This window comes from Arvicanthis niloticus, chromosome 7 (assembly GCF_011762505.2).
Source record: "Arvicanthis niloticus isolate mArvNil1 chromosome 7, mArvNil1.pat.X, whole genome shotgun sequence".
Classification (NCBI taxonomy): Eukaryota; Metazoa; Chordata; class Mammalia; order Rodentia; family Muridae; genus Arvicanthis; species Arvicanthis niloticus.
This window is the reverse complement of record NC_047664.1, coordinates 9,141,200-9,159,998: the sequence shown is the minus strand read 5'-3', so window position 1 is coordinate 9,159,998 and position 18,799 is coordinate 9,141,200. Positions and strand designations below refer to the sequence as shown.

Below are 18,799 nucleotides of genomic sequence, written 5' to 3'. Positions count from 1 at the left end.
CAGCTGGGATCTGTGTTACCACCAAAGACCATGCGAATGTTTGTGGTCTCTGCAGTGTGGGGCCACGTTGATGCCCATGGGCTGTGCCGCCTTCAGGGGCCACATTGATGTAAATGGCCTGTATCCTTGGTCCTGGCTGCCTCCAAGGTCCTTGCCTGGTCCATGGTCCTATCGTATCTGGGGGCTATATCCGTGGTTTGTGCTGAAGAGTAACAGTCTAAACAGGAACCCGTCTTAGGGAACTCTTGGGAAGTGTGATAGTGATGCTGAGGTCGGCTCCCCACAATTGGTGGCTTCTGTTGGGGGTGTAGGAGGAAAATGACTCAGTTTTATTTAAGATGCAGGCCACTGAGAGTTTGACCATTCTCCAGTGAGCGTATAGATAACACAAATTGGACTTGTTTTGGTTTTTTTTGTTGTTGTTTGTTTATTTGTTTGTTTTTGTTTGTTATTATTATTATTATCTGTTTTTAATTTTTTATTTTTCAGGGAGAAGTCACAAAGGAGGAGGACGAACATGGAAGGACTGGGAAATGAGAGTGACTGGGGTGGAGCGGGGGGGGGGGGAGAGAGAGAAGGCAAATGAAGACAGACTGGGCTGAGTATATACATGAAATAATAATTGACTTAAGTGAAAACAAACAAAACAAAAAACTTCCATATATGTATCAATAATGTTGCATTTAAGAGTTATCAAAGATAACTTTTCTGGATGATACATAGTAGTTAGATGCTAGATATAGTTGATAGAGGAATGGTAGATAGATGCAGAATTATCTATATGTAGACATATTTTATATAGGACAGTTTAAATAAACTAGTAAGTTGAAAATTTTCTCTTTCAAAGCAAATATTTTTTAGCTTTCTTTTTTTAGTTTTCAAAAAAAGAAGTAAGCAAAGAGAGAATTAGGACAAAAATTAATTTACTCATAGAAAATAATAAATGCTGCCCAATGAAGCTGAAAATAAACTGTTCAACAAGGTGAATTTCATATATTCTTCAAGGAAATTTTTGATAAACCTAAAAAGGGCTTTAGGCCACACTAAGTGAATCACCAGCGTGAATATGTACAACGTGACCCAGATCACTGCTTTTGTTTGTATAGGGATAGACGTGCTTTGAGGGGGGATAAATTTGTAACACAAAACAGTAACCAATAAATTAACAGCTACCTGGAATGTTTCCTTAATTCTGTTTAGCCAAGCATCCCTGTAACCATACAAATGGTATCTACACCTTTGAGTGGCTGTACTCAACCTGTGGTTCACAACACCTTTGGGGATTCAATGACCCTTTCACAGTAATTACTTATCAGATATATTACATATCAGATATTTAAATTAGTATTCGCAACAGTGGCAAAATTGGTTATGAAGTAGCAATGAAATAACTCTGTTGTCCGGTAATATGAGGAACTTCATTATAGGGCCACAGCATTAGGAAGGTTGAGAACCACTGCCTTAGAGGGTATTGACATCACATTTTATCTACAAACTTTAGATTCCAACTATCTTTTAGACTTCTCTAGACGAAAGCTTCCCAAACATCTCCCATTCACTGTTTGTGAATGAGGGACTTCTGGTTTCACTTTTGGTTTCATTCAAACTCTGGGTAAGTAGGATCAACAGTCACCTAGTGGTCATATCCAGAACTACACGCTGAGTAAATGACGTGGTCAGTATTAATGGAGAGAGGATAGAAAACAAAATGTGCCAATAAAGAAACAGGGCTAGCTAAAGACATACTGGATGTGCCAGAGTAATTGCTTGGGAAAGGTTTCTAAAACCTTTCACAATTCGCAGAATAATCAATTTTGAATGTTAATTTTTACACAGATCATCTAGATTAGCATTGCAGAAATTTCCTTTTGTTTTTCACTTTTCATTGGTGCTTTTCGCATCACGCACCCTAACCCCACTCGTCTCCGCCCCTTCTCCTACCCATTCTTCACCCTTGCAACCTCCTCCTCTACAGACAAAAAAAAAAAAAAAAAAAAAAAAAAAAAAAAAAAAAAATCTCATCGCGGAAGCTGAAATGTGTCCCAGTGTGTCCTACACTACACCCTTTACCCACACTTCTTTACTTGCAAATGTTCGTTGCATTGATTCATTGGTCTGGGACAAGACCTCTGGCTCCTGCTATACTAACAATCTGTAACCTTACTGGAACTCCTCGCAGATATCCTGTCTTTGCCCTATGTCATGGAGATCTTGTAGTTTTGGATCTGTAGGACCAGGCCCTTCATGCACTCCAATAGTTCATCAATAGGATAGATGTTGGGGTGGTCCAATTCAAAGACCTGGATCTGGGCCTGAGAGTTATCTGAGCTGGTCAGTCTGCTGGTTCTCCCTCTCTCTTGCCATACGGACTGGCTCACAGACATCCATAGCCAGGTCTGCTGTGTTTCCCAGATGAGGTGCAGGGCCTGTTCTCCCAAGGGTGTGGTAAAACCAGCTCTCCTGCTCCGATGTCTTTGGGGTCAGCTCTCCTCCCTGTCATTGGTAGCAAGGGGCAAGAGAGTGACATTTATCCCTCACCCAAGTCACCACATGGCAGACAAGTGGCATACTCACACCCTCAGGGCTGGCTCACCCACACTGTGGTATTTTCACTACAGTATTAATTTTAGAGACTTCATTCAGAAACAAGCAAAATGTTCATTTAAAATTGTATGCTTACACTAATTCTAGTTTTATTAAAAATGCTGTGACATTTTTAAAAGAATCAGGTCATTTCGCTAAGAATATGACTAAATCACATCCAAAATACATAAAATGTAGCACTCATGTTTTACTGGTGGTATACTATAAAGCACCCTAGATAATTTAATTGATTCTAGTCTCTTGTTTCCATTGTATACATTAGACAAGAGGTAATGTGTACTTGATTTGAGGATACATGCAGAATGTCTGGTTAGGATTAACTTTGTGAGAGAACGACCCCAAGACACTATCAAGGCTTTAGGCAGGACCACCACTTGACCAGATCCACTTTCAAGGACTCTTAGTACTAAGCATGTGGTAAAATGTTTTCCAGAGTTCTGGCATGAGCTGAGACTTGGCATATTTCCTGTTAGCTTTCACAGACTCTGCTGTTTGGAGCACTTTATGTAACTCTTGAAACAACATCATGGTCCATGGGTTCCTTGAAAACCTTATCAACCTAAAGCCTTTTATCCTCAAGAGTGGCTGGCTTAAAATGGAGCTGATGTCTTTTCTTCTTTCCTCTACCATCCAAATTTCAAATAAAGAAATTCATTGTGCATGGTCAGTGTGACATTACCACTATCTTCTATAGGATCCCTGTTCAACCTTCTTGCCAAAGAACCTGAGACTGGCAATCTCTGAAAAATCTGAAAACAGTGATTCTACAAATTTTCATTTGAATTCGGAAGTTGTTTTTCCAGGCACAATCGTAAGTGTTTGGAGGGCACATATGTTGTTTTAGATACTCTTCTGGGCTCTCCTATAGGATTATGTTCAGGACAGGGAACACTGAGAAGTCCTAACGAAGGATTCTTACTTGCCTCCTTTGCCCTCCTTCCCCTTTCTCCTTCCCTCACTCCCTCCCTTCATGCCTTCTTTTTATCATCCCTCTTTGCTTCTCTACTCCCTTTACCCCTCCCCTTTGGTTTTATGTTTTTACACAATCTCTAGAGAACTCAAACTGGCTTGGAATTCTGGATTTCTAGCCTCGGCCTCCTAAGAAATCAGATTACACAATTGTCTCACGATGTCCACTATAAGGCTCTTTGAAACAGAACAAAAGTGAACTAAAATAGTCAGAATGACCTGTCCTGAATATTGATCTTCCTATGCCTAGTGCTTTTTCAGACTTCCAATGTTTTATGAGATGCATTTAAAACTGCAATTTGACAAACCTCTATCATTACTTTCTTCAGCCTGTGTCTACCGTGCGTTAGTCAGGGAACCTCTGTTGCACCATTTATTATAAAAAGCCTGGTACTATTATGGCATCTATTATTTACATTTAGGTAATTTTATATTTTCCCTGGTATTTCAAGCCTCCCAAGTATCAAGTGTTCTGTTTATATTACCATTCCCTCTATTTTTCAGCCCCACCTTTTAGCCCAAATCCTAGGAGGCTTTTCCAGTCTGCTTGATTATTACCTATTGAAAGGTTAAGTCTCACAGAAAACCAGCTACTTTCTTATTATCAAAATATAAATGAGCTTCAAAACCATCTACCACATATTTTACAGAGATGCTTGCCAAGGACAAACTTGGCAAAAAAGAAATATTGGTCTATATTATAATAAGCACATACACTAAACGTGTTGGGAAACTGGCGAAAAGGCTCCTGACTGCTGCTCCATATGTTTTATTCATCGATGGTTATAGAAAGACATTTGTTACTTTGTGGTCAAAAAGAAAAGATAAATAGAGTCGGCCCACAGGGAAAAGGACTTTGATGATTCTGGTTGCTTGAACCTTCTGCCAGAGTAATTATAAGCTTGACTACTAAGAGCATGGCTGTCCTTTGTGCTTTCCAGTTTCCTCAAGATTTGTTGACTATTCTATTCAGCTTTAGAAAACTCCTTTCTTGATACACAGTGCTACATTAAGTTAAAAACATTTCAGTCAAATTTAGAAACTTTCTATCTGAAAAAAAAAATATATATATAATCACTATAACAAGGTAGTATTTGCAAGAAAAGGGGGCTTAGATTATTTTTCTCCATTTTCATATTTAGAGACTATAGTTTTTGCCAAACTAAATATTTTGTGAGGGTATTTAACAAAGTAGTATAAAACTACCATTATTGATCAATAGAACTCTCTTTGAAAGATTCATTTTATAGATGTAGCATTTAATTCAGCAAAATGTAGTACTGTATATAATTCTTTCCTATTGCTTCTGTTTCTAGACATACCAAACGAACTTCTGCCCAACATGATTAATCTGGCAACTACACTTTAGGAAGACGAATTAATTCCACCTTTTCAGAATCTCTAGTTCTAGGAGATTTGTTACATTGAAGTAACCTCAAAAAATGAAGATTTAAAAAAATATTAGATTCCTAATTTGCTGAAATACTGTTGGTGAGAGTCACAGCTATTCTATGCATCTGCTCATCTGTTGTGCCTTGCAAAGTTCTGTACATATATGTTGGCTGTAAACATAAAATTATATACATCAGTAAACATGTGCTAGGATTAGTCAACCTCCAAATCTATTTTTTCATAGATGGAAATAGATTCTTTTAATAATGTAGGCATCAATTTCGCCTCATATATAACATTCTTGTAGCCTAGAGTAACCAAGGTCCTTCTTGACATAAAGTATGTAGTTAAGTCACAGGCAATTGCCTACTTTCCAATCAGTGATGCTTTTATCTCCTCTTTCAACTGAAAGCAGATTAAATTAAAAATCAAAGTAGATTAATATCAGCTGCACATCTGTAATGTTTTGCTGAAAAGTTTTATGTATGCATGAGATTGGATAGTTCGGGTATCAGCCTACCCAATAATAATGCGCCTTCATGTGTTGAAAGATTCCATTCAAACACATCCTGGCTGTCTGACAGTCTGCCCTGTTCCTGCTTCTAGAAAGAACTACATGATTCACACCTAAACACTGAAGAAAGAACTGTGTGCTATGGTCACCTGGTTGGGCATTCCTTGAGGAAGTCAGCCTGCTAACTGTGTCATTTCATTTTGGGTAGACTTTGTTGACTTAGCCATTTCATAACTTTATTACTGCCAGTTTGATTTTAATTTGAATGGAATCTTTCAACACATGAAAGCACATCATGGTTATTTTTAAATGAATTACTGAGTGATTCACTGGTGAAACATTCTGGGGATGCTAGAAACATCACTTAGATGATTTAATGTACCAAATGAAGGTATATGCAGCTGGCAAATTTATTGTGGCAACTTGACTTGCAACATATGACCCAATAATTCTCAGAGCACAACTGTCATACTCATTCTATCTTACCTCCAGCACTGGGCATCCTGGAGGTGTCCTGATGAGAGCTGGATTTATTACGGTTTTGATTTTTCCGTTTGCTGGCTGCTCTCACAGATCGAAGAAGTACCTCACTTGCCTTGAAGAAGGCCACCATGAACGGCTGTTTTGACTGAGGCCCATGTCTTCCCACAAGACCAGCAGATTTTACGTTGATACTGCGTCCTAGAACATAATATATAAACATGTGGTTTATGAGAAAGATAAAGTAGTCTGAATGAGCTCTGTGGTACTTTGAAAAGGAGAAAACAATTTTAGCATTATCAGAATGTTTTCTTTACAGACTTTATAAACTAAGGATTGGATTCTCATAAACCTTGATATTTATGATTAAATAAATATTTAGGCAGATTTGTCTGTCTTGTCCCTTCACCACAGCATAGAACACACGGGTGATATCCCATGGCTTCTCTCATTCACTGACACTTTTTCATAATTCAAGGAAAGTGATAGATTTGTTTACCCATCAGCCTAAAAATGTACGCATCAAATATAGTTTCCAAAGTCAACTCTGGGTCTTTCTGCATTAAAGGCGTATATAGTTTTTTTTTTTTTTTCCTCTAAATGATAAAGATTGAATGCCTAAAGGAGATTTCTACTTCTTTCAGCCAGTTTCAGCCTTTCTAGGGTAAATCAGTACAGCTAGCATTTCCCCCCTCAATTCTGGCCATGTCAGGAAACTTCCCAAAGTTGTTTGCCATTAACATTCTTCCTGTCATTCCGGAAATACAGTCTGTTGTGAACTCCATTCTCATTGTAAAATATATTTGAACAAATGTGGATTTTTTAGCTTTTTATTAATTCTCCACATCATGCACCTCAATTTCACTTATCTCCCCATTGCTTCATACCCACCCTCCAACTTTACAACCTCCCCACCAAAAGAAAACTAGATAGATAGATAGATAGATAGATAGATAGATAGATAGATAGATAGACATCTCGATGTGTATGCTGTTGTGTGTCACTGTGTGTCACATAGTATGCCCTTTATCCACACATCTTGCAAATCTTTATTGCAATGAGTCATTGGTTTGGTTCATCATCAATAGTACATCTTCACAGGACTCTTCTTGGATGTCCTGTTGCTGACCTATGTCATGGAGATCCTGCAGCTTTGGATCTGCAAGAGAGGCTTCTTCACATGCTTGAGCAGTTAGTAGATGGAGCAGATGTTGGGGTGGGTCAACTCAAAGCCCTGGATCTAGGCAAAGGTGATAGCTGAGTTGGTCAACCTGCCATCCTTCCTACACCCACACCACCAGGGTGTGTTCTCCCACTTTTCCCAGGTGAGAGACTGGACAGGCACTCGGGAAAGCAGCCCTGCATCTCACCTGGGCAGTGCTGGAGAGCTGGCCTCAGTAATGTGGAACTTTCTAAATTCCTCTCCCACCAACTTTCCATAAACTGAAAGTTGCCTGAGATTTCAGAAGACTCAAATGAAGTCTGGTGACTTTCAATACACAGAAGGAAGCTCTATGTGAGCTTATCAATGCTTGCTTAATTTGTACTTAGTTTACATCTTAGACTCTTGTTAAGCTGTATATGTGGCTGCACACCAAAGAAAGAAGAAGAAACCAGAGTATATTACAAGTCAGTGTGTCCTAGGTTCTAGAAACTAAGGTGACTTAAACTGCCTTTCCTATAGAGTATCAATAATATTTGTAATTGTACCAGAATGTTTGGAGTCCTTCCTCTGAATATATTATATAATTTTCTGGATGCTTCCTATGCATTATTTAAATATGGTTTCACAAACACTATAGGAGTTAGTTACTGCTATGCTCCCAATTTAAAGTAATTGTCACTTTAAATTATGTTTATACAATATATAACTAGATGATGTATAAAATATCTATATAATAGAAGATAAGATATAGTCAATATATATTCTATACCTACATACGCAAAGAAAACCATTGATTGGTTTCTAGTTCCATGGAAATCACGCAAAGAAATGGTGAGCTATTTAGTTTTCTGCTGTAACTTTATATGGAAATTACTCAGACTTATTGCAGTTACTAGTCTAGATATGAAGTTACTGACCCTGTAAGGGTAATATATAACATGGCTTGAAATATGTGCATGATTGACTCTGGCTTGCCCCTTGAGAAATGTGCAGGTTCTCTTAAAATATTTATCCAGCCAAAACTATGAAGCAACCTCACTACCAGGTCCACTACAAGACCAAATTAACCAGAAAATAAAGAAAAGGGAGGCAAATCCCTAAGATGGCATCAGTGTCATTTAACCAAATAAGCCCTTGTTTTTAACAGAGTGTATTTTGGCAGCGTAAACAAGTTTTCTGTGCACGTGAATTGTTCAGAGACTTTCTACCATCAGAAAATAAGTGTGTGTTGCAAGAGTTCATGCAGCTGTTGTAAGGGACACAGAAGTCCTTCACATGTTGCGATGCTAGTTGTTAAAAGAAAGTTTGCACCAATCCAAGCAACATGGGTATCGCCAACAAATGTCCTATAGCAGAGAAAAGTTGCCTACAAGAACAAAAATGGGCATCTGCCTCACAAGCCCCTCTGCAGTCAGTCCTACCAGGAAAGGGCTTACAAATAACCCAAGCAGTAAACCTTAAACAAATAAGCATACAAGTTTTCCTTTCAAATGCAAACTTATGGTGGCTCTGTGCCAGAGTGTATATACTTCTTAGAAAAACTTTATCATTGGCATAAATGAAAGAGGCAGTTTGATTTGTGGTTAGAGTAGTTTCCATTTTACTTCCACTGTAACAAATGTATTAATTCAGCTCAGACTTCCTCCTTCTGGCAGCCCTTGTGCTGTAAAAAGAGAAATTAGAAGTTCCAGCCAAATACCATACCTTGAACTGACCCACTTCAATACATAAACACTTTTACAACGTGTTTATTCAGGTGTAGCCCTTGAAATCGGTTTAAGAGTTTCCAGCAACAGAGAGCTCGGCAAAAGAAAAGAAAATGCAAACTGAGAAACTTGACTGCTGTGGAATAGAACTGGCAATCTGTTCTTCATTTTTTTGTCCTGTTTTGAAATATAACATAAAAAAGTATTTGTTGAAACTTTTACTTTGATATTTTAACGAAGTGTTAATTTAACAGTAGCTAGACTTTACTTGTGTATGTTGATGACTGCAGGGACCATTTTTAATATATGATTTTTCTGATTCTGAAACAGGTTATTGTAAGGATTTCACAGTGGAAAAAACTGGTTTTCTAGTGATTGCAATATGCATTGGTTGTTATAATTAAAAAAAGCACTTAACCACACACACCAAGTATCCTTCAGTTTGCAACGTTTCTTTCTTTTTTTTTAAATTCCAAAGATTCTCAGTATTTTTGTTTTTTGCTATAGTGAAATAATGCTACTTTAAAGATTTATGTTCTGAAAATTGTAAAGATGTGTGTTACAAATAGCAATTTTCTTGGGATTTGCAAAGGAGGATGATGTATATGAAACAAAGTATTTCTTCAAATCAATGTTAATTCCCTTTAAAATAACTTTGATATTACTAGATTTCTTTTTGATATCTTATTTACTTCAGCAACAAAGTAAGAAATAATATTTTGTAAATTCATGCTTACTCAGTTACTCTTGGTCTTGAACTATATTATAAAAGCATTATCTGTTTGATCTACTCCTCTAGTTAAAATATACCTACATTGATTATGTTGGTTGAACCTTTTGAATGATTTGTCAGCTGTTTTTATTAAAAGTGCAGAAAGGATCATAGAATATATTACATATAATACAGATGGTAAAAAAATTTAAAATATATTTCATCATTTTTCATTTTATGATTAAATGTATACTATATGTTAGGTATTGAAAATATGAAATAGATGAAGCCTAAACCATTTTCAATTAGGAAAACTGTGTTTTTACATTACCAAAGCTCTTCAAAGCTGTCCTTGTTTGTAGTTATTTCCAAGTTAGAAAAATAAACACAACAACTGAAAAACAGGCTGAATATGTAATGGAAATTCAATTTGGATGTGAAATTAAATGACCGTTAATATAGAGATGGTAAAGATATTAGCCTGAATTCACAGTTAGGTACATTAAGATTCATACATATCATGCAGTAGAATGATATGTAAGAAGAACTTAACAGGTTAAGTCAAACAGGGATACATTTGAACAAAGCAACAACCTACAGAATAGGAAAAAAATTTTACCAACTACATATATGATAGAGGAATAATATCCAAATTATATAAATAACTCATCAAACTATATAGCAAGAAAACAAATAAACCAATGTAAAAATGGGGTAAATAACTAAATGGAAATCTAAATGAGGAAATTCAAATGGCTAAGAAACATTTTTAAAACGTTCAATATCTTTAGCCACCAGGATAAGAAGAAGCAAAATTACTTGAGATTCCATCTTACGCTTGACAGAATGGCTAAGGTCAACAACACGAATGAAAGCTCATGTTGGTGAGGATGAAGAGAAAGGGGAGCATCCGTCCATTATTGGTGGTGGTGCAAATTTGTACAGCCAGTCAGTCGTAGCCTCTCGGGAAGATAGGAATTGATCTACTTCAAGATCCATCTATACCACTCTTGGGAATATACCCAAAGTACACGTCGTCTTACCACATAGACACTTGGTCAACTACATTCACTGCTGCTCTATTTATATTAGTCAGACATGGGATGCAAGCTAGATGTCCCTCAGCAAATAAATGTGTAAAGAAAATGTGGTAGATTTACACAATGGAGTGTTACTCAGTCCTTAAAAAAATGAAATCATGAAATTTGCAGGACAATTGATAGAACTTAAAAATATCATCCTGAATGAGGTAACCCAGAACCAGAAGGACAATTGTTGTATGCTTTTTCTTATATATGTGTGGATAACTATCTCTTTGCAAGTGAGGGCGGGCACAAGATGAGATGAGAGCCTGTGATTGGGTAGTAGAAAAGAAGGCGGGCTGAGAATTTTGGAAAGGAGTATAGAGAGGACAGAGGGAGAGGGAAGAAGGGAAGGAGAGGAGGAGAAAAGATGGGACCTATAAGAGAGGAAAAGGAACCAGAACCACATAGTCCTGGGAGCCATAAGTATTGGGAATTTCTTAGATAGATGATTAAATAATAATTGGGGTGCATTTGCTCCATCTAGATGTGTAACTTGTGTTTATATCAATTGAGTTTTGAGTTCATTGCATGGGTGTTTATTGGGTTGAGAATTTACTAATATAAGTCTGACTGATAAATTACAAGCCTTTAGAGTTTTGACCTTACCAGGGCTGGGAATGTGGGCAGAATCCACAGCAATAGAGTCCTGAGATGGACAGTCTCTGCATGGGGCTAGACATGGAGGTGGTAAGATCACTGGGGCCAGAGAATAGCCAGCGCTAGTGTGGGATGGTGTCTATTTATATTTCATGCAACATATATGAATATTAGCTGTCAAATCAATGATAATCAAGCTAGAATACATAGAACCATAGATGTTGAGTATAGAGTGAGGGACTAGAAAAGACGAATAAATCTCCCTAGGAAAAGAAATAGAATACATAGTTATGAATGAGTGGGACAGGGGCTGGAGTGGGAGGATCAAGTGGAGAAGTAAGAGGCAGATGAAGGATGGTATATGGGGAGAAACAGCTAAAAATGAGAGCCATTTCAGGGATATGGAAACATATTACTGTATAGAAGCTTCCTAAAATATACACATATATGAAAGCAATCTAAATAAAATCACCAAATAATGGGAGACAGAACCCCAGCTGGACATATTTTGTCACCAAATGAAGCTTCCAGTACCAAGTTTTGGTTCTATCAACTTTAGTTAGTTAGTTAGTTAGCTAGCTAGCTAGCTAGCTAGCTAGTTAGTTAGTTAGTTAGTTAGTGTTTGGAATCCCCAAAAAACGTAGGATGTTGCCCACATGTAGAAGTTGACCTGGTGCCTATATAGAGGCTTTGCCCCAGAGTTCTAGCATCTTTGGACAGGAAGGCACACTTTCAAAGGTAGAACATAAACACCAACCTAGCTACAAACCCCTCGATCTACAATGGTCTCCTGCCTGCAAGATACATTAGTGAAATGACATTACAAAACTGTGAGAATAACCAGCCAATATCTGATTTAACTTAAGGCCCACTCAAACCCATACTTAACACTACTTAGGTAACCAAGAACCTGAGACTAGATAGCCCAGGGACCTAGATTAAAACCACTATTTAAAAGTGGTTGGGGAGGACACCTAATAACATTCTGCTATACTCATAAATCAGTGTCTTATTCAGTCATCATCAAAGAAGCTTCCTCCTGCAACAGATGCAATACAAAGACCCACACAGCAGAGAAAGAGACCTTGGAACATTCAACCTTAAACAGGATGTCTCCATCAAACCCTTCCCTTTGGAGTGCAGAGATCCCTACAGAAGAGACAAAAAAAAGTGTAAGAGCCAGGGGGATGGAGAAGACCAAGGAAACAAGGCTCTCTAAATCAACATAATTGGATTACATATGAATTCACAGAGATTGAAACAGCAAGCACACTGCCTGCAGGGGTCTGTACCAGATGGGGTTCTAGAGCTGAAAGGAGAAGAAAACACATGTCCCTATCCCTAACCCAGAAGCAATGTCCAACTGATAACCACTAGCAAATAAAAATTTTAGTTTCATTCAAGGGAGATACACTAGGCAAAACAACCTACTCTAAAATGCAGGGTGCATGTCCAGCTGTAGATGGCTAACAGAAGACAAACTCAGAAGCATCTTTGGAGGCTCCTGTCTCCAAATGTCATAGTGTCTCTTAATGTCATGTCAGGGCTTTTCCTCTTGAAAAAAAAAATGTGATTTTACTTACATATTTTCTTTTATCTCTTTTTACATGGTAGTATATATTTGCATATTTATTATGGCTTCCAGTTTTTATGGGATTCCTGAGTGTGCCTCTGTTTCTCATGCCTTCTCTTGAGCTTTCTTACTTCTGGTTGTTTGTTTTGTCCCATTCCAATGTGTTATTTTTTGTTTTATCTTATTTTAATTTATTTTATTAGTATCCCTTAGAAACCCATTTGTTTTCTAATGAGAGACAGAAAGGGTGTGGATCTGGATAGGAGAGGAGATGGAAAAGAATTTGGAGTAGAGGTAAAGGAAACCATAATCAGGATATATTATGTGAGAAAAAAAAAAGCATTTACTTTCAATAAGAGGAAGAGGGAGGAGTGAGCTATTTGGAGCAAGGTACTAAAGAAGTGACTTTTGAGCCTGTAAGTCAGAGTTGTTTCTAGCTCGACTACAGTCAATTCATCTCTAATCCTAGAAACAAAGAGAAAATATAACAAGCCTTCTAAATCCAAGTGTCTGTAAAACACTAAGAGCTAGTGTTTGGGACTTGGTTAGCAGAGTGACACAGTAAAGAAAATATATTCTCCCTGTGTGAGAGGGATGGCAGCAACAAAATAAGGTCTAAAATGGTCTTCTGTATCAGAATCAGAGTCAGCAGAGACTTCAAAGAATGAGAGGAGCTCTCTAGGTTAACAGACCTGCAATCAGAAGACATTAGCAGTTCTCTACTAATGCAAGAGATAATGCAAAGGAGAAAATAGCTGCCTCGTAAAATACCCTGGTAAAGCTATGTACTGGGCAGGGCAGAGATGCAATGAGAGGATAACGGGAGGCAAAGAATTTGGTTGCAAGGAGTTGTTCAAGTTTAGATACACATGTGCTCTCCCACATGTGAGGAAAAGAGGGGAGAGGTGAAGAGGGTTGAAGGCTCCCAAAAAAATGTGGCAGCCTTCCAGTAAAGGCTTCTAGAGACAAAAGGATGCCATTTGTGAAGAATAAACTCAGCTGATGTTTAATAAAATACTTATGTTATGAACAACAGTAATTAATGTATTAAAAATATAGGAGCACCCTTCCGGTCTGCGCCCAAGCACTGAGCACAACTTCAGCTCTGCACCCAATCTCACAAAACCCAGAAGAGACGGGACTCCCAGGAGCTCTAACCCCAGCAGTATCTTAGATAAATAGACAGCAACACCCTACCCAAACAGGGAGTAACTGGGACCCACTAGGACCCAGGAATTTACTCCTAGCCTGGAGCACTGGTTCATTCAAGTCTGGGCCCAAGCACTGAGTAGATTTTGGGCTTCAGTTTTATCCCCAGCAGCAATACCCACACCACACAGTTCTGACACAACCAAAATAATTGGAAAGACAGGCTTCAGTCAGAGACAGGGCAGGTACACTAAGAAGATCCAGATGGTGAAAGGCAAGCACAAGAACATAAGCATAAGCAACCCAGGGTACTTAGCACCATCAGAACCTAGTTCTCCCACACAAGAAAGTCCTGATTTCCCCATATCACTAGGAAAGTAAGATTCATATTTAAAATCACTTATAATGATGAGGATAGAGGACTTTAAGAAGGACATGAATAACACTCTCAAAGAATTTGAGGAGAACACAGGTAAACAGGTAGAAGCCCTTAAAGAGGAAGCACAAAAATCCCTTAAAGAATTGCAAGAGAACACAACCAAACATGTGAAGGAATTGAACAAAACCATTCAGGACATAAAAATGGAAGTAGAAACAATAAAGAAATCACAAAGGGAAACTGCCCTGGAGATAGAAAACCTAGAAAACAAATCAGGATTCATAGATTCAATCATCACCAACAGAATACAAGAGATAGAAGAGAGAATCTCAGGTGCAGAAGATACCATAGAAAATATTGACACAACTGTCAAAGAGAATGCAAAATGCAAAAAATCCTTAACACAAAATATCCAGGAAATTCAGGGCACAATGAGACCAAATCTAAGGATAATAGGTATAGATGAGAGTGAAGATTCCCAACTTAAAGGGCTAATACATATCTGTAGGCCGCTGACCCAACTCGGCCGGTCAAGATGGCGCTGGCCTCGGCCTCTGGTATCAGCTACTAGTAAATAGTGCACTGCACATGCGTCAACTCAGTTTGGTGCCAAACCCCTCCGGAATGGGGTATGCTAATGGGGTACCACGATCCTGACCAATCACCCCCTCCCGGGCGGGGTATGCTAATGTGGTATGCTAATGAGGCACTGCAATTCTGACCAATTGCACACCTCCACGCACTTCCCCCCCCCCGCCCCCCGCCCAGGGCTGAGGGTATATAAGCAGCTCGCCCTGGGCACTCGAGGTTTCCTCCTGAAAACTATAAGAGCACTTCTGCAATAAAGGCTGATGAGAAGGATCCAGTTGTTCGAGTCTTCCTTGCTGGACGACTGGGGCACAACACATATCTTCAAAAACATTATAGGAGAAAACTTTCCTAACATAAAAAACAAGATGCCCAGAAACATACAGGAAGCCTACAAAACTCCAAATAGACTAGACCAGAAAAGAAGTACCTCCCGTCACATAATAATCAAAACACCAAATGCACAAGACAAAGAAAGAGTATTAAATGCAGTAAGGGAAAAAGGCCAAGTAACATATAAAGGTAGACCTATCAGAATTACACCAGACTTCTCACCACATACTATAAAAGCTAGAAGATGCTGGACAGATGTGATATAGACCCTAAGAGAACACAAATGCCAGCCCAGGCTACTATACCCAGCAAAACTCTCAATTACCATAGACAGAGAAACCAAGATATTCCATGACAAAACCAAATTTACAGAATATCTTTCCACAAACCCAGCACTACAAAGGAAAAAAGTGGGAAAGCTGCAATACAAGAAGGGAAATTATACCCTAGAAAGAGCAAGAAAGTAATCATCTTCTAACAAATCCAAAAGAAGATAGCCACACAAACAATGCCACCACTAGTAACAAAAATAACAGGAAGCAACAATCTCCTCTCCTTAATCTCTCTTAACATCAATGGACTCAATTCCCAAATAAAAAGACGTAGACTAACAGACTGGATATGTAAACAGGACCCAGCATTTTGCTGCATACAGGAAACCCACCTCAGTGACAAAGACAGACACTACCTTAGAGTAAAAGCCTGGAAAACAATTTTTCAAGCAACTGGTCCTATGAAACAAGCTGGAGTAGCCATTCTAATATCGAATAAAATTGACTCTCAACTTAAAGCTATCAAAAAGATTAAAGAAGGACATTTCATACTCGTCAAAGGAAAAGTCAACCAACATGAACTCTCAGTTCTGAACATCTATGTGCCAAGTGCAAGAGCACCCACTTTCATAAAAGAAACCTTACTAAATAAAGCTCAAAGCACACATTGCACCTCACACAATAATAGTGGGAGACTTCAACACCCCACTCTTAGCAATGGACACAACATGGAAACAAACTAAACAGAGATACAGTGAAACTAACAGAAGTTATGAACCAAATGGATTTAACAGATATCTATAGAACATTTCATCCTAAAACAAAAGAATACACCTTTTTCACAGCACCTCATGGTACCTTCTCCAAAATAGATCATATAAACAGGCCTCAACAGATACAAGAAAATTGAAATAATCCCATGCATCCTATCAGATCACCATGTACTAAGACTGGACTTCAATAACAACAAAAACAATGAAAAGCTCACATTCACATGGAAACTGAACAACACTCTACTCAATAATAATGTGATCAGGAATGAAATAAAGAAAGAAATTAAAGACTTTTTAGAATTTAATGAAAATCAAGACACATCATACCAAAACTTATGGGACACAATGAAAAGCAGTGCTAAGAGGAAAACTCATAGCTCTAAGTGCTTACAAAAAGAAACTGGAGAGAGCATACACTAGCAGCTTGACAGCACACCTGAAAGCTCTAGAACAAAAAGAAGCAAACACACTAAAGAAGAGTAGACAGTAGGAAATAATCAAACTCAGGGCTGAAATCAACCAAGTAGAAACAAGAAGAACTATACGAACAATCAATAAAACCATGAGCTGTTTTTTGAGAAAATCAACAAGATAGATAAACCCTTAGCCAGACTAATCAGAGGGCAGAGAGACAGTATCCAAATTAATAAAATCAGAACTGAAAAGGGTGACATAACAACAGAAACTGAGTAATTCAAAAAATCATCAGATCCTACTACAAGAGCTTATACTCAACAAAATTGAAAATCTGGATGAAATGGACAATTTTCTAGACAAATACCAGTTGCCAAAGTTAAATCAGACCCAGATAAACCATCTAAACAATCCCATAACCCTGAAAGAAATAGAAGCAGTCATTAAAAGTCTCCCCACCAGAGAGGAGATCCTCAGTCCCATGAAAACTGAACACTGAGTGGGGGGAATTTGAGGGTGGGGAGGTGGGAGTGGGGGGTTGTAGGTGGGGCCACATCCTCATAGAAGCATGAGGAGGGGGGGACGGGTTAGGAGGTTCCTGGGTGGTAGGGGGAATCGGGGTAAGGGGATAAAATCTGAAATGTAAATATAATATCCAATAAATAATAATAATTTAAAAAGTCTCCCCACACACACAAAAAAATCCAGGACCAGACAGTTTTAGTACAGAGTTCTATCAGACCTTCAAAGAAGACTTAATACCAATTCTCTATAAACTGTTCCAAAAAATAGAAACAGAAGGAACACTACCCAATTCATTCTATGCAGCCACAATTACTCTCATACCTAAACCACACAAAGACCCACCAAAGAAAGAGAACTTCAGACCAATCTCCCTTATGAATAGCGATGCAAAAATAAAACAAAAAATTCTGGAAAACAGAATCTAAGAACACATCAAAACAATTATCCGTCATGATCAAGTAGGCTTTATCCCAGAAATGCAGGGATGATTCAATATAAGGAAATTCATCAATGTAATCCACTATATAAACAAACTCAAAGAAAAAAAAAACACATGATCATATCACTAGATGCTGAGAAAGCATTTGACAAAATTCAACACCTTTTCATGATAAAAGTCTTGGAAAGACCATGAATCCAAGGCCCATACCTAAACATAGTAAAAGCAATATACAGCAAACCAGTAGCCAACATCAAACGAAATGGAGAGAAACTCGAAGCAATCCCACTAAAATCAGGGACTAGACAAGGCTGCTCACTCTCTCCCTATCTATTCAATATAGTATTGAAAGTCCTAACAGAGCAATTAGGCAGCAAAAGGAGGTCAAAAGGATACAAATTGGAAAGGAAGAAGTCAAAATTTCACTATTTGCAAATGATATGATAGTATACTTAAGTGACCCTAAAACTTCCACCAGAGAACTCCTAAACCTGATAAACAACTTTAGCAAAGTGACTGGAAATAAAATTAACTCGAACAAATCAGTAGACTTTCTCTACTTGAAAGATAAATAGGCTGAGAAAGAAATTAGGGAAATGACACCCTTCACAATAGTCACAAATAATATAAAATACCTTGGTGTGAATCTAACCAAGCAAGCAAAAGATCTGTATGACAAGAACCTCAAGTCCTGAAGAAAGAAATCTAAGCAGATCTCAGAAGATGGAAAAATCTCCATGCTCATGGATTGGAAGGATTAATATAGTAAAAATGGCTATCTTGCCAAGAGCAATCTACAGATTTAATGCAATCTCCATCAAAATTCCTACTCCATTCTTCACATAGATAGAAAGTGCAATTCTCAAATTCATTTGGAATAACAAAAAAAACCCAGGATAGTGAGAACTATTCTCAACAATAAAAAACTTCTGGGGGAATCACCATTCCTGACTTCAAGCTGTACTACAAAGCAATAGTGATACAAACTGCATGGTATTGAGACAAACAGGAGGATCAATGGAATAGAATAGAAGACCCAGAAATGAACCCACACAACTCTGGTCACTTGATCTTTGACAAAGGAGCCAAAACCATCCAGTGGGAAAAAAAAACAGCATTTTTAACAAATG

The 18,799-nt window shown here is 38.0% G+C and overlaps 1 protein-coding gene across 1 annotated transcript in view; it reads right to left on the bottom strand.

Annotated features, from left to right (window-relative positions):
• Bmp5 (bone morphogenetic protein 5) overlaps positions 1-18,799 on the bottom strand; it is a 134,168-nt gene that overhangs the window by 19,556 nt on the left and 95,813 nt on the right. Inside the window, exon 4 of the mRNA XM_034508958.2 lies at positions 5,966-6,160. Within this exon, the coding sequence (XP_034364849.1) occupies positions 5,966-6,160 (195 nt within the window). The remainder of the gene's footprint in view (positions 1-5,965; positions 6,161-18,799) is intronic.